The following is a 16,861-nucleotide window of genomic DNA, read 5'->3' as shown; positions in this document are numbered from 1 at the left end:
ACTTAATTTTTGTACCCTTAAATCAGAGAGTGATGTCACACAAAATTGTTAAATAACATTTCCCACATGTCAACTTTACATCAGCACAATTTTGGAAACAAAATTTACAAAACCATTTTATTTTTAGAGACCACCTCACATTTGGAGTCTGGGGGGGGGGGGGGGGGAGTCAAAATACCCAAAAGTGACACCAGTCTAAAAACGGCACCCCTCAAGGTGTTCAAAACCGCATTCAAGAAGTCTATTAACCCTGTAGGTACTTCACAAGAATTGAAGCAATGTGGAAGGAAAAAATGAACGGTTTAACTTTTTTTCCCCCAAAAAAAACAACAAATATACACATATTTGGCATCACCATGTTCAGAATCGCCCGATCTATCAATATAAAAAAAAGAATCAAAATGGGTAAACGGCGTAGCAAGAAAAAAAAAAAAAATCGAAACACCAGATCTACATTTTTTGGTTGCTGCAACATTGCAATAAAATGCAATAGCGGGCGATCAAAAGAACGTATCTGCACCGAAATGGTATCAATAAAAACGATGCTCAGTGGGCAAAAATTAAACGCTCAACCGGCACCAGATACCAAAAAATCGAGACGGGTCTCGGAAAATGGCAATTTTTTTTTTTATATAAATTTTGGAATTTTATGGTTCTATAAACTTGTAATGACCTGGAGAATCATAATGGCAGGCCAGTTTTAGCATCTAGTGAACCTAGCAAGAAAGCCAAACAAAAATCTAGCATGGGATTGCACTTTTCTTTGCAATTTCACCGCACTTGGAATTTTTTTTTCCCATTTTCTGTTACAAGACATGGTAAAACCAATGGTGTCGTTCAAAAGTACAACTCATCACGCAAAAAACAAGCCCTCACTTGGCCATATTGACGGAAAAATAAAAAAGTTATGGCTCTGGGAAGAAGGGGAGCAAAAAATGAAAATGCAAAATCAAAAATACCCCCGGTTGTTAAGGGGTTAAATAATATATCTTTATTTAGCTCTATGGATTTACAAAAACGCATTAAAAACCGCAACACAAACGCACAAAAAAGTGGGGATTTCCACTGCGTTTTCTGCCAAGAGATGCAGAAATTTCCGCAACGTGCGCACATAGCCTAAATCCTCAGCTCGCGAACCTCTGTTGGCGCTGTGGCTTGGAGGTGGGATCTCAGTATCACATTTTTTGGCCCTGCCTGGAGATTGTTGGTTTCTGGGAAGACAGAGTCTTAATCCACAGGGTTCTTTTTGTGGAGTTTGAGTTGGAGCTGGCTATTTTTCTTCTAAATGTCTCTCCTGGGGGGATGGGAAAGAACTCAGCTAGATTGTTACTCCACATTCTTACTGTAGCTAGGTGCTTGATAGCCCTACACTGGCAGCAGACCTCCCCCCTCCATATCAACATTTACTGAATAGAATTGTTGATATTCGCAGGATAGAATATATGACTGCCTTACTGGGAGCGAGTATGGACGGGCAGATTTGATGCAGTCTGGACCCTGTGGGTCTATTTCTGGCTGTAGAATAGCGACTAAGTCTTTCTCTTCTTGTGTTTTCCGTAGGGACTCATGCCTCTTCCCCACCTCTTGATTATGTCTTGTCTTTCTATATGTGGTTTAGTCATCAAGTAGTTAATTAATAGATGTAGCCTGTTCAAGGTGGTGTTAAATCAGTCTCTACTGAGGAATATCTTGAGATTTATTGACATTTATTTAATTATTTAACATGTTGGTTTCCACAGCCAGGGAAAGTGTTCCCTTACATATATATTTCAGTTTATTGTCTTCTGTACTTGTGGCTCCTTCCAATTTCTGTATTTGTTCTTTTCACTGACGTCTGGAAAATGTTCAGTGAAATTACTTGGATTTATGTTTTCAATTGGTGAAAAATGTAATAAAAAAATAAATAAATTTAAACAAACCTCCCATGCTGATGCCATTATAGTGGTGTCGACACTTCAGTTCCTGGGGCTCATGTAAGGTTGTTAAGCCATGTGATCCCTGCACCCTATCAGTGCTGGCATCACTACCCCCACTTTGACTTCCTCTTTGATTTGTCCAAAGAGCAGCAGCGGCACTCATTTCCTTTTGTTCAATACATCCAAAAGGGGGGTAGTAAAGTCAGAACTGATTAAGAGCAGGGCTTGTGTTATGTACCAACCCCATGTGAATCTCGGGAGCATGAGTCCCGACACTCCTAAAACGACGCCAGCAAAGGAGGTTAGTATAAGGGTTTTCATTTTAACAAGGCCAAGAAGTGAGAAGAGTTTGTTATTATGTCTTCACAAAACATTTCCCACATTCTGAACATGAGAAAGGCTTCTCCCCTGTGTGGGTTCTCTGGTGGCTATCAAAATACTCCTTCCAGTTAAATGATTTCCCACATTCTGAACATGAAAAAGGCCTTTATACTGTGTGAATTTTTTGGTGACTAAAAAGAGATGATTTCTTCACAAAACATTTTCCACATTTTGAACAAAAGGCTCCTCCCCTGCATGAGTTCTCTGGTGGCTATCAAGATGCTTTTTCCAGCTAAAACCTTTCCCACATTCTGAACATGAAAAAGGCTTCTCCCCTGTGTGAATTCTTTGGTGTCTAAGAGGATATTATTTCTTCACAAAACATTTTCCACTTTCTGAACAGAAAAAATGCTCCTCCCCTATGTGTGTTCTCTGGTGGCTATCTAGATTATCTTTCCGGGTAAAATATTTCCCACATTCTGAACATGAAAAATGCTCCTCCCCTGTGTGAGTTCTCTGGTGTCTATCAAGATGCTGTTTCCGGTTAAAACATTTTCCACATTCTAAACATGAAAAAGGCTTCTCCTGTGTGTGAGTTCTCTGGTGGCTCTCAAGATGCGCTTTCCGGGTAAAACATTTCTCACATTCTGAACATGAAAAAGGCTTCTCCCCTGTGTGAATTCTCTGGTGAACAACAAAATCTGATTTCAGTGTAAAATATTTCCCACATTCTGAACATGAAAACAGTTTCTCTCCTGTGTGCGTTCTCTGGTGATTAACAAAAACTGATTTCTTTGCAAAACATTTTCCACATTCTGAACAGAAAAAAGGCTTCTCCCCTGTGTGGATTTTCTGGTGGCTATTAAGACTAGCTTTCCTATTAAAATATTTCCCACATTCTGAACATGAAAAAGGCTTCTCCCCTGTATGAGATCTCTGGTGATTAACCAAATCTGATTTCTGGTAAAAACATTTCCCACATTCCGAACATGAAAAAGGCTTCTGCCCTGTGTGAGTTCTCTGATGTTTGATAAGACTTGATTTCTTTGTAAAACATTTCACACATTCTGAACAAGAAAAAGGCTTCTCCCCTGTGTGGATTCTCTTGTGGCCATCGAGATACCCTTTCCGATTAAAAGATTTCCCACATTGTGAACATGAAAAAGGCTTCTCCCCTGTGTGAATTCTCTGGTGATTAACCAAATCTGATTTCTGGTTAAAACCTTTCCCACATTCTGAACATGAAAAAGGCTTCTCCCCTGTGTGAGTTCTCTGATGTTTGATAAGACTTGATTTCTTTGTAAAACATTTTCCACATTCTGAACATAAAAATGGCTTCTCTCCTGTGTGAGTTATTTGGTGACTAACAAGATTTGATTTCTTGTTAAAACATCTCCCACACTTGGAACAAGAAAATCTATTCTCCGCCGTCTGAATTTTTTGATGTTTAAGAAATGACTTTTCGAGGGGGAAACTATTTCTATATTCTGAACGTGAAAATTGCATCTTTGCTTTATAAGCAGTTCGTTTTTTAAGGTTTATTTTGTGACTTTTATTTTCATTAGTAGTCGGTAATGAATCAATAGACAGGACCTTTTTCAAAGGATCAGATGATAGTTCTTTGATGTGTAGGGATGATGGTATATCTGGAGTATTGGTATTCACTTCAATTGTATACTGTGGGATCTCAAGATCATCTGATTGAAAAATTGAACATGTCAGTGGTCCCTCTGATCTCCTGGTATAGGCAGCTGTCAAAAATAAAACAAATTATTATTTTTTTAATGTCTAATGGAAAAACTTATAGGATGAACGAGTGGAGCATATTGTTCAACTGTTTTTTCATTCTGACTCCCAAATATGGAATAAAAAGCTACCAAACAATCTTATGTAAGCAAAAATTATACCAATAAAAACTTGTACAAGTCCCATAAACAACAAGCCCCCACTCAGGTCCATCATCTGTCGATGGAAAAACAGAAGTTTCCACACTATTAGTTGCTCAAAGGCTCTAGAAAAGCAACATGGTTTCTATAAACCAATCCAGCAATATCCGTTCTCCCAAAGTCAAATCTCCCCTCACTTCTGAGCCTTGCAGTGTGACTAAATCACATTTAGCCTCCATGTATTTGGCATTATTATAGTGAGAAGAACCCACTTAATCTACTGTGCGCGTGTCTCATGGAGCACATTCTGGGCACTATGTGTTGGGTAATAAAATGGTATATTTGCAATTTTCACTCTCCAACATCCATTGTGTCCTAATTTCAGGAAAATGACTATGGAGTCAAAATTTTCACTACTTCTATAGATTAATTCATTGAGGGCTATAATTTCCAAAATGAAGTCACTTTATGGGGATTTATACTGCTCTGGTTTGTGCCATTTTGTCATATTAGGGCTTCTGCAAATGGTGTGTCCCATCTCCTCTGGGATCTGCTCCTGCGACATCTGCTTCTGTTACCAGGAGCCGCCTTATTCATTTTGCTGGCAGCGCTGGTGATGGAGGAGACGTCTGAACCAGAAGCTCTGGCCAGAGCAGGCTCTGTCCAGCCACTACAATTAGGGTGCTCGAGACCTGTAGTACCATCCAGTCTGGCAGTATGTGTGCCCTGACCATCTGGAGTAATCACTTCCCTAATTTTTTTTATTATTATTAATTTATATAGCACCATTGATTCCATGGTGCTGTACATGAGAAGGGGTTACATGCAAATTACAGATATCACAAATTACAAATATCACTTACAGTAAACAAACCAACAATCACAGACTGATATAGAGGGGAGAGAGGACCCTGCCCTTTCGGGCTTACATTCTGCAGGATGGTGGGGAAGGAGACAGTAGGTTGGGGGGTTGGAGCAGCTCCAGTGATGGTGAGACGGTAGCTCCAGTAGTGGTGGGGAGGCAGCGGGGATCATTGCAGGCTGTAATCTTTCCTTAAGAGGTGGGTTTTCGGGTTCCATCTGAAGGATCCAAATGTGGCTGATAGTCAGACCTGTTTGGGCAAAGAATTCCAGCGGATGGGGGATATTCGGGAAAAGTCGTGGAGGTGGTTGGATGAGGAGAGAAGGAGGTCTTGAGAGGACTGGAGATTACGTGAGGGAAGATATTGGGAGATTAGTTCAGAGATATATGATGAGGGCATGCGCAAGCATTTCAGTAGACTGAGGATTGAGGAAGGGACGGATTCTGGAAATATTTTTGAACTGGAGGCAACAGGAGGGGTCGAGAGAGCTTGGATGTGCGGTTTGAAGGACAGGGCAGAGTCAATGGTTACTCCGAGGCAGCGGACCTCTGGTACGGAGGAAAGCGTGATGTCAATTGTTATAGATAGGTCGGGTAAGGAAGATCTGGGAGATGGGTGAAAGATGATCAGTTCAGATTTGTCCACATTGAGTTTGAGGAAGCGAGAGGAGAAGGAGGATATTGCTGATAGACACTCTGGGATTCTAGACAGCAGAGAGGTGACGTCTGGGCAAGAGCGGTAGATCTGAGTATCATTGGCATAACGGTAGTACTGGAATACATGGGACTTTATGAGTTGCCCCAGACCAAGTGTATAGATTGAGAAGAGAAGGGGTTCTGGAACAGAGCCTTGGGGGACTCCAACAGAGAGAAGGTGGGATGAGGAGGTAGTGTGGGAGTGGGAGACACTGAATGTGCGGTTGGAAAGATATGAGGAGATCCAGGATAGGGCGAGGTCCTTGGTGCCAAAGGAGGAGAGGATCTGTAGTAGGAGGTGGTGGTAAACTGTCAAAATCAGAGGACAGGTCTAGAAGGAGGAGTATAGAATATTGTCTGTTAGCTTTGGATGTAAGTAGGTCATTGGTAATTTTGGTCAGGGCTGCCTCAGTGGAATGATGGGGACGGAAGATTGTAGAAGAGCAAGTTAGATGAGAGATGGGAGGAAAGTTCAGCGTGGACATGCTGCTCCAGGGGTTTGGAAGCAAACGGGAGCAGCGATGTTGGGAGATAGCTGGACGTGGCTGTTGGGTTGAGGGTTGGCTTTTTAAGGATAGGCGTTATTGTGGCATGTTTGAAAGCAGAAGGGAAGGTACCAGAAGTTAGTGATAGGTTGAAGAGGTGGGTTAGGGATGGGATAAGAGTGGTGGTGATGTTGGGGAGGAGGTGGGATGGGATAGGGTCAAGTGCACAAGTGGTGAGGTGTGATTTGGAGAGAAGATAAGCAAGCTCCCCTTCTGTGATGTTCGATAGGGAGGTTATGAGGTTTGGGTATTGGTCTGGTGTGCAAAGGGGTTGTGGTGGTTGAGCAATAAAGACTTGCCGTGCTTGGTCTATCTTGTTTTTGAAGTGTGCGGCAAAGTCCTCGGCAGAGATTAGGGAAGTCGGAGGGGGCAGTGGTGGGCAGAGGAGGGAGTTAAAAGTATTGAACTACTGTTTGGGGTTGTGGGATAACGAAGATACAAGGGATGTAAAGTAGGCCTGTTTAGCAGAGGTGAGGGCAGATTTGAATGCAAGTGTTGCTTGTTTGAGTGCAGTGACGTCGTCTTGCGAATGTGTTTTCTTCCAGCGCCGCTCTACAATTCTGGATGCTTGCCAAAGATTTTTAGTAGTGTTATTGTACCAGAGTGGTCTATTGATTCGTCGTACTCTGTTATGCATGAGAGGGGCGACCGAGTCGATGGCTGATGCAAGAGTGGCATTGTAGAAACTAGTGGCAGTGGCGTGAAGTTATGGAGGACAGTGGTAGAAGAGTTTGAGAGTGTGTGAGTGTCTAGATGTGCAAGGTTTCTGTGGGGGTGCGCATGGTGCTAGACATGGGTGACAGGTGAGGAGGATAGTGATGAGAAAGCGAGTAGATGGTGGTCAGATAGAGGGAGAGGGGAGGTTGTGAAGTTAGATAGGGAGCAGAGATGGGTGAAGACCAGGACTAATGTGTGTCCGTCTGTGTGGGTGGCTGAGAAGGACCAAAAGATTAAGTAAGGGACAGGAGTTTGGAGGCTGCCGACTGGTGGGTGTCAATAGAGATGTTGAAGTCACCCATGATGATGGTGGGAAAGTCATCAGAGAGAAAGCGAAGGAGCCAGGTGGAGAATTGGTCAAAAAAGGCAGTGATCAGGCCCAGAGGTCAGTATATTACAGCCACTTGGAGGTTGGAGGGAGAGTAGATGCAGAAAGAGTGGATTTCAAAAGAGGGGAGGATAAGGGAGGGTAGAGGTGGGATTGGGTTGAAGGTGCAGTTGGAAGAAAGGAGAAGGCCCACTCCTCCACCATGTCTGTTGCCAGTGCGAGGAGTGTGGGTGAAGTGGAGGCGGTGTCGGAGGGCATCAGCCATGTTTCGGTGAGGCCAAGGAAGGAAAAATTACGAGAGGTAAAGAGGTTGTGAATCACATGGAGTTTATTGCAGACGGAGCGGGCATTCCAGAGTGATCCAGAGAGTGGGAGCAGGGTGCTGGTTGTCAAGGGCCCGGATTTGAGATGGGAAAGACTTCTGGTGTTTGTATTGGGTTGGGAAAGATAGAAGGGGGTGATAATGGGAGGTATGGGCTGTGGGGGTCCAGGGTTGGGAGAAGCAGAGAGGAGAAGCAGAGAGAGTGAGGACATGTGGGAGGAGGGTGGGTGGCTTGTTTTGTATTTTATTAGGAGAGCTCTGAGGTCGAGGAGCAGGTCAGCAGAGGAGGTCAAGTGGGGAGGAAAGAGGGAAGGAGATTATTATTTGGGTAGTGGGTGCTGGGGTTTGCGGATAGCGAAGGAGTGAGGAGTAGTGGAGCCAAAACTGTTAGAGCGTATGTCAGCATGGTGAGAGTAAGTTTGAAGGCAAAAGAAATTTAGTACGTGTAAACACAGTGGTTAGTTGTACCTTCTGGTCACTTCAACCACATCCTACTAAATCTCAAAACAAATTGATGGAAGCTGCCAAATAAAGCCTTGTTCTCCTCTGGTACAGTCCTTTGTGCTCAGCTCTCGGCTTGTGTACTTGTTTCTTGTTTTGGCCCCAGCTTGTTTACTGACTACTCTTGTGTCTTCTGAATCTGACCTGGCTAATCTTCTTGCCATCTCACTTCACAGAACATCAGGTAACACCATGGCCCAAGCCTAGGGGTCTCTGTGCAAGTTCAGATCCATGTAGAGAGGATAAAGGGTGGTTAGGGAACATGTATTCATACAAGGTGATATAATATAATAACTTTATTAGCTTAGTAATAATCAACACAGTATAGATGTCATAAATATCAACCCAAATGGCACACCACTGATACTAGCTAATCAGAAGCCAGTCAACAAATGGCAGCCATGGAGCATTAATTCAGTGAGGGTGTCTTGATAATTGCCAAATTTCCATCTGTTGTCTATTCGATTTACACAACAGCATGTGAAATTGATTATCAATCAGTGTTGCTTCCTAAGTGAACAGTTTGATTTCACAGAAGTTTGATTTACTTGGCATTATATTCTGTTGTTTAAGTGTTCCCTCATTTTTTGAGCAGTGTATATTATACACCATCCACGTGGATATTATACTTATAATAAGGGAGATGATTGCACTATGCACTCTATTTTTTAATTATCTATTGTATTCATTTGTATAGTACTCTTTACTTATAGCAGCCCGACATTGAATTTTTCTTATCTGCTGATCTCTCTGTGATGCATATTATTGAGTGTTGATTTCCTCATATGGTATTGTGCATACCTTGCTCCCCTCATACATATATATCTTTATATTTCGTTTTTTAATTGTCTGTTGTGGCTGTGTGATCATGTCTTTTTTGATTATCAACTAATGAAGCTATTATATCACCTTGTTTGAATACACTATGTGGGCAGGATTGATATTTAAATGGTATTCATGGGTGGTTATCGTATATACTTGCGTATAAGGGTATGTGCACACGCTGCGGATTCACCAGCGGATTTTTCCCTGCGGATCCGCAGGTAAAGTGACCTGCGGTTTTCCCCTGCGGTTTGACACCTGGACAATGGAATAGGTGTCAAACCGCAGCGGAATCCGCAGAAAGAGTTGACACGCTGCAGTTTTCAAACTGCAGCTTTTCCACAGTGAAAAATCAGCAGCATGTGCACTGCGGATTGTAAATCCCATAGCCTAACATTATACTGTACACTGTCTGCGGAACTGCTGCGGATCCGCAGCGTGTGCACATAGCCTAAGCCAAGATTTTCAGTCCATTTTTTAAGGCTGAAAGTCCCCCTCTCGGCTTATACGCGAGTCATATGCCCAGGGGGTCGGCAGAGGAGGGGGAGCGGGGATGTCAGATCATACTTACCCCCTCTGGTACGTCTCTGCAGCCCCCCGCTTCTCCCACCGTCTCAGGCTCCTTCCTTCAGCGGTCACGAGGTACCGCTCATTAAAATCATGAGTATGCGCATATTCATGACTTTAATGAACGGTACCACGTGACCACTGAAGGAAGGAATAGCTGCTGGTGACCGTGGGAGAAGCGGAGCTGCAGAGACCGCGCCAGAAGGGGGTAAGTATAAGCGATATTCACCTGTCCTCGGTCCACCGCTGCGCGCCGCTCTGTCCTCAGGCTGTGATGTTCAGGTCAGAGGGTGCGATGATGGAGCGGTGGCCCGGGGACAGGAGAGTATTGCAGGTGCAGAGGCCCTGAGCCAGCGGTGACACCGGCACCTGTCCCCCATAGCGCACCGGTGTCCCCGCTTGCTCAGAACACTGGCACCTGGCCCCCAGCGACTAGAGGTGAACATGTCTTTTTTTTTTTTATTTGCAGCAGCATATGGGGCATAATCTATGGAACATCTTACGGGGCCAATATTAACCTTTGTGCAGCATTATATGGGGCGTATTTTGTATGGAGCATCTTATGGGGCCATCATGAACTGTATGAAGGATTATATGGGGTTCCTGATTCAATATGGATATTCAAAAACGTTTAACCTACTGATGTCTCAATTAATTTTACTTTTATTGGTATCTATTTTTATTTTTAAAATTTACCAATAGCTGTGGTAAAATGGCAAAATAAAGGGGGGGGGTCAGCTTATACACGAGTATATACGGTATATTAAATCTCATCTATGGTATTGCTTTTCTGTATAGCTTTTTTTTTGTTATGGAAAGTGTGGTTATTAACCCGTTTACCCCCAAGGGTGGTTTGCATGTTAATGACAGGACCAATTTTTACAATTGTGACCACTCTCCCTTTATGAGGTAATAACTCTGGAACGCTTCCATGGATCCCCGTGATTCTGACATTGTTTTCTCATGACATATTTTACTTCACAATCGTGGTAAAATTGTTTTGATATGACTTGCGTTTATTTGTGACAAAACGGAAATTTGGCGAAAATTTTGCAATTTTCCACCTTTGAATTTTCATGCCCTTAAATCAGAGATATGTCACACAAAATACTTAATAAGTAACATTTCCCACATGTCTACTTTACATCAGCACAATTGTGGAACCAACATTTTTTTGTTAGGAAGTTATAAGGGTTAAAAGTTAAACAGCGATTTCTCATTTTTACAACACCAATTTTTTTTTTTCCGGCACCACCTCACATTTGAAGTCAATAAAACAGAAAATACCCAAAAGTGACACCATTCTAAAAACTGCACCCCTCAAGGTGCTCAAAACCACATTCAAGAAGTTTATTAACCCTTCAGGTGCTTCACAGGAATTTTTGAAATGTTTTAAAAAAAAAAATGAACATTTAACTTTTTCTCATAAAAAATTTAATTCAGATCCAAATTTTTTTATTTTCCCCAAGGGTAACAGGAAAAATTGGACCTTAAAAGTTCTTGTGTAATTTGTCCTGAGTACGTTGATACCCCATATGTGGGGGTAAACCACTGTTTGGGCGCATGGCAGGGCTTGGAAGGGAAGGAGCACGTTTGACTTTTTCAACGCAAAATTGGCTGGAATTGAGATCAGACGCCATGTCGCATTTGGAGAGCCAATGATGTGCCTAAACAGTGTAAACCCCTCACAAGGGACCACATTTTGGAAACTAAACCCCCCCCAAAAAAAAAAAAAAAAAACTTATCTAGATGTGTGGTGAGAATTTTGAACCCCCAAGGGCTTCACAGAAGTTTATAATGTAGAGCCGAAAAATTAAAAAAAAAAAAATCATTTTTTTGACAAAAATTATCTTTTCACCCCCAATTTTTATTTTCCCAAGGGTAACATAAGGGTTATTTTCCCTGAGGATGCTGCTACCCCATATGTGGGGGCAAACCACTGTTTGGGCACATGGCAGAGCTCATAAGGGAAGGAGCGCCAGATTTTACGGTCATGATTTGCAGGTGACCTGACCCACTGGGAGAGACCATGAGGTGCCAAAACAGCAGAACCCCCCATTTTACGAACCAAACCTTTCAATGAATTCATCTAGGGGTGCAGTGATCACATTGATACCATGGGTGTGTCGCAGAATTTTATACCATTGGACATTGAAGACAAAATAACTACATTTTTACCACCAAAATTTAGTTTTAGTCAAAGATTTTACATTTTCACACAATTTCTACTGAACATGGCAATACCCCATATGTGGCTGTACAGTACTACTTAGCCATGCGGAGAGACTCGGGAGGAAGCGCCATTTGCCTATTCAAGTCCATAGGTCTGTGCACATGTCAGTGTGTTTCCATGAACCGGGTGTCCGTGGGCAAAACATGCTGATATGTCTGTTTTTTAATGTCAGCACGGGCCACAAAACATCTAGCACACGTGCATACGCATAACACACATGGATGTCATCCATGTGACACGCATTGGTGCTGGGGAAGAAGCGTTACAGTAAGCTCTCTTCCCTGGCGCCGGGTGCTGAACACGGCTCTCATCATTATCCCCTACTCTGCCAGCGATTGGCACAAGCAGGGAAGAATGATTCACCCCTGCTTGCGCCGATCACTGGCAGAGCAGGCTTCATCCCTGGCGCTGGTCCTTGTGGTAATAATGCGGTACACGCATGCCACGCGTGTACCGCAAGTATTACACATACGGACACTGACATCTCTGGTACCGAAATATCAGGAAGTGTGAAAGAGGCGTTATAGCGGGTTTTTATATTTGTCAGCTGTTTTTGCATCGCCACATTTTGAGAGCTATAATTTTTCCATATTTTGGCCCACAGAGTCATGTGAGGTCTTGTTTTCTGCGGGATGAGTTGACATTTTTATTGGCACGATATATTTTGATCGCATCTTAATCTGGTTTTTGGGAGGCAGAATGAACAAAAAAACAGCCATTCATTAATTTATTTTTTGGGGGGGTGTTTATACCGTTCAGTTTGTGGTAAAATTGATAAAGCAGTTTTATTCTTCATCATAGTATGAATACAGCGATACCTCATTTATATATTTTTCATGTTTTGGCACTTTTATACAAGAAAACCTATTTTATATAAAAAAAATAATTATTTTTGCATTGCTTTATTCTGAGAGCTATAACTTTTATTCTTCCAGTGATGACGCTGTATGGGGGCTTGTGTTTTGCAGGACAAGATGACGTTTTCAGCGGTAACAAGTTTATTTATATCCGTCTGTTTGATCACGTGTTATTGCACTTTTTGTTCGGTGGTATGATAAAGTATTTTTTTTTTGCCTTTTTTTAATGGTGTTCACTAAAGGAGCTATCTAATGGGACAGTTTTATAGGTCGGGTCATTACGGACTCTGCAATACCAAATATGCGTACTTTTATTGTTCAGATTTTTTTTATTCAAATATTTAGTGATAAAAAAAAAAAAAAATCAATATTTACTCTTATTTTTTTAAATATTTTTACAATTATTTAAAAAAAAAAAAAAGAAGTTTTACTTCATTCTATCTTTTACCCTGTGTCCCACTTATGGGATAATCATTTTTGTGCAGGCTGATCGCTTCTGTAACATGCAGATGAAGCATCTGCATGGTATAGAAGTTGTCAGTGCTGCATTCCGTGCACACTGACCTGAGAGACTTCATGACTTGCACTGCGCATGACAAGAAGTTTCTCAGCTCTGGAGACCCAGATGTCGACGACATCGGCGGGTCTCCATGACAGTGATCGAGATGTGCGGGGTCTCCGATCCAAAGGAGGGCTGCATTTCAGGGGTTTAAGTGCCAGGAGCGGTCTTTGACCACTCCAGGCACTTAGTGCCAGATGTTAACTGTGAAAATCAGCCGACACCCGGCCGCACACCACCCGTGTGCGCAGGTGATCGCTAAGACGTACTATTCCATCCATGGGCAGGTCACATGGACGGAATAGTACGTCAGATGGCAGAGAGGGGTTAAAAAAAATGGAAAAAATAAAGGTTCTAGAAATATAAATAGACAACTTATATAAAAACAATGAAAAAAAAATCATCGAATTGTTGGAAAAAATTTAAAAAAAAAAAATCAAGATAAATACCCACATTAGTAATCCGTACAGTTTACAATTTAAAATCTTTAAATTATCAATAAAATACCGTCCGTATGCACTCAAGTATAAGCCGACCCCACTAATTTTGCCACAAAAAACTGGGAAAACTTATTGACTCGCGTATAAGCCTAGGGTGGAAAATGCAGCAGCTACTGGTAAATTTCAAAAATAAAAATAGATACCAATAAAAGTCAAATTAATTGAGACATCAGTAGGTTAAATGTTTTTGAATATCCATATTGAATCAGGAGCCCCTAAAATGCTTCATACAGTCTATGATGGCCCCATAAGATGCTCCAAACAAAATACACCCCATATAATGTTGCACAAAGGTTAATAATGGCCCCATAAGATGCTCCATACAAAATAGACCCCATATAATGCTGCACAAAGGTTAATAATGGCCCCATAAGATGCTCCATAGAATAATATGCCCCATATGCTGCTCCATAAAGGTTATGGCCCCATAAGATGCTCCATAGAATATGCCCCCATAAGATGCTGCAAAAAAAAAACAACAACATACTCACCTCTCTGTCGCTGGTGGCCTGGTGCCGGCGTCGCTGTTGGCTCAGGACCCAGCACCTAAGATATTCACCTGTCCCCGTTCCCACACTGCTCGCCGCTGTCTGCCATGTCATCGCTCAGTGACGTTCAGGCAGCAGAGGGCGCGGCGCGCACTAACCACGTCACCGCGCCCTCTGACCTGAACATCACTGACAGAGGATGCGGCAGGCAGCGGCGAGCAGCGTGAGAACGGGAACAGGTGAATATAGCATATACTTACCCCTCCCTGGTGCGATCTCTGCAGCCCCGTTCTCCCACGGTCACGTGATACCGTTCATTTTTAAAGACATGAATACGCGCATATTCATGTCTTTAATGAGTGGTACCACATGACCGCTGAAGGAGCCCGAGACCGGGAGAAGCACGGGGGGGGCTGCAGAGACGTGCCGGGGGGGGGGGGGTGTCACTATGACCTCTGACACCCCCGCTCCCCTGCCGACTCCCGGTATATTACTCGCGTATAAGCCGAAAAAAAATTAGGCAGAAAATCTCGGCTTATACGCCAGTATATGCGGTATATAGATATATTATACCAATAAAACACATTAAATAAGATCTTATTACTATGGCCATAAGATAAATTGACACATTGGAGGGTCACAGGTTGGTGTGGACTCTATGAGATATATCTTGGGTCCAGAGAGACTCTTAACCCCTTCATGACCTGAGGTATTTTCATTTTGGAGTTTTTGTTTTTCGCTCCCCTTCTTCCTAAAGCTATAATGTTTTTATTTTTCCATCAATATGGTCATGTTAGGGCTTGTTTTTTGCAGGACGAATTGTACTTTTGAACAACACCATTAATTTTAACATAACATGTACTGGAAAACCGAAACAAAATTCAAAGTGGGGTGAAATTGCAAAATAAGTTCAATTCCACAATTGTTTTTATGTTTTGCTTTTTTACTAGGTTCACCAAGTGCTAAAACTGACCTACCATTATGAGTTTATCTAAGTGGTGAAAAAAAAAAATCCAATTTTTTTTTTTTTTTTTAAACAAAAAGCGCCATTTTCCGACATCTTTAGCATCTCCATTTTTTGTGATCTTGGGTGGTGGGGGCTTATTTTTTGAGCACCCAGCTGACATTTTTAAAGATACTATTTTGGTGCAGATAAGATCTTTTGCATCAAATAGTTACCATCCAGTGCCTCTGGACAAATGATCCCAGGAAATCCAAAGTTTCTTAAAACATCTACCGTATATACTCGAGTATAAGCCGACCCGAGTATAAGCCAAGGCCCCTAATTTTGCCACAAATATGCCACGAAAAACTGGGAAAACTTATTGACTTGAGTATAGGTCTAGGGTGGCTGGTGCTCAAAGCAATGCAGTAAATCTGTTACATATGGGCGATCACACACACATTAGGTATCGTCGAGTTCAGAATCATCCGATCAATAAAAAAAAAATAAATAAATAATATGAATTAGACTTACCGGTAATTCGGTTTCTAGGAACCTTCCACGACAGCTACATCGGAGAATGTCTTCCCTGCCCTAATAGGGGACAGGAACACAAAGAGGTTAAATACCCCTCCCCTTCCTGCAACCACCAGGGTTTTCCTGGACACCTGTATGAACAGTTACCACCAAAGAGCAGGAATCATCCAATAAGAATATCAGATAGGGAGGGAAATTAGTGCTGTCGTGGAAGGTTCCTAGAAACCAAATTACCGGTAAGTCTAATTCTATTTTCTCCACTCACCTTCCACGACAGCTACATCAGAGTAATACCAACAGCTTATTTCTCTGGGGGGGGGAAAATCACGGCCTGCAGCACTCGTCTGCCAAATGTTAAGTCCCCATTGAAATTTAGCCTGTAACGCCTGGTGAACGTGTGGATGGACGACCAGGTGGCGGTTCTGCATATCCGCTCTGACGAAGCATTCCCCCTTTCTGCCCATGATGTTGCTATCGCACGGGTAGAATGCGCCCTCAGTGAGGCGGGTGGAGCCAGCTCCTGTGATGCGTAGGTCAGGCAGATAGATTGAGTGATCCAATTCGTGATCATGTTCTTTGACGCTTTCTTGCCCTTATTTCGTCCTGAGAACTGGATGAATAAATTCTGGTGAATTCGCTAGGCTTCACTCTATTGTCAGTAGACAGGATCACTCTGCAAATGTCAAGAGTGTGGAAGGTCTCTTCCTTAGGGTTGGAAGAGCTTGGGCCGAATGAGGACAGAACAATGTCCTGATCCCTATGAAAGTTTGAGTAGAAAGGCGTGATCTAATCTCAAGATAATATTATCTGTAATGATTGCAAGGTAAGCTTCTTGAATTGACAGGGCCTGCAATTCTCCTATACGTCTAGCTGCAGTAATTGCGACTAAGAGGATGGTTAAAGGGTTAGTGTTGTGAGTTCATTTTCCCCTCCGTCACTGAGGCCTGGTGAACTCCCTATTCTAGTGAAGGAAGGTAGTGAGCCTGATTATCAGGCACCTGGGACTGATGAGAACGATTGGCTGAGTGGAGTCACTGACTGGATTTAAGGCAGCCTACGCCCTTTCTGCCCTGCGGGTGATTTCTCTGTGGACTCTTGGACACCAGTCTGATTCCTGCTCTCCTAAAGCTAAGTTTTCTGTTTTGCCTTTTTGCATCTAAAATTTGTTTTTGTTTTTCTTGCTTTTTGGATTCTGCCACTCCCTGCTGGAGTGTGCAGTGTTCCTAGAGCTCTGTCTTCTGAAAGTACCTGAGTGCTGATT

General features: G+C 42.6%; 2 protein-coding genes across 2 annotated transcripts in view; one reads left to right on the top strand and one right to left on the bottom strand.

Moving 5' to 3' along the window:
• Positions 1-16,861, top strand: part of LOC141059299 (uncharacterized) — a 779,988-nt gene that overhangs the window by 186,286 nt on the left and 576,841 nt on the right. The gene's annotated exons all lie outside the window — the stretch shown is intronic.
• LOC141059312 (uncharacterized) overlaps positions 1-16,861 on the bottom strand; it is a 73,230-nt gene that overhangs the window by 17,202 nt on the left and 39,167 nt on the right. The window contains exons 7-8 of the mRNA XM_073555639.1: positions 2,650-3,988; positions 2,284-2,401 (exon numbers count right to left, since the gene is read on the bottom strand). Coding sequence (XP_073411740.1) covers positions 2,284-2,401; positions 2,650-3,988 — 1,457 coding nt within the window. The remainder of the gene's footprint in view (positions 1-2,283; positions 2,402-2,649; positions 3,989-16,861) is intronic.

The sequence above is a fragment of the Dendrobates tinctorius genome, unplaced genomic scaffold (genome assembly GCF_039654945.1).
Source record: "Dendrobates tinctorius isolate UK_male_01 unplaced genomic scaffold, ASM3965494v1 ptg000226l, whole genome shotgun sequence".
Lineage (NCBI taxonomy): Eukaryota > Metazoa > Chordata > Amphibia > Anura > Dendrobatidae > Dendrobates > Dendrobates tinctorius.
Note: the sequence above shows the minus strand (reverse complement) of the source record. Positions and strands in the feature narration are given on the sequence as shown.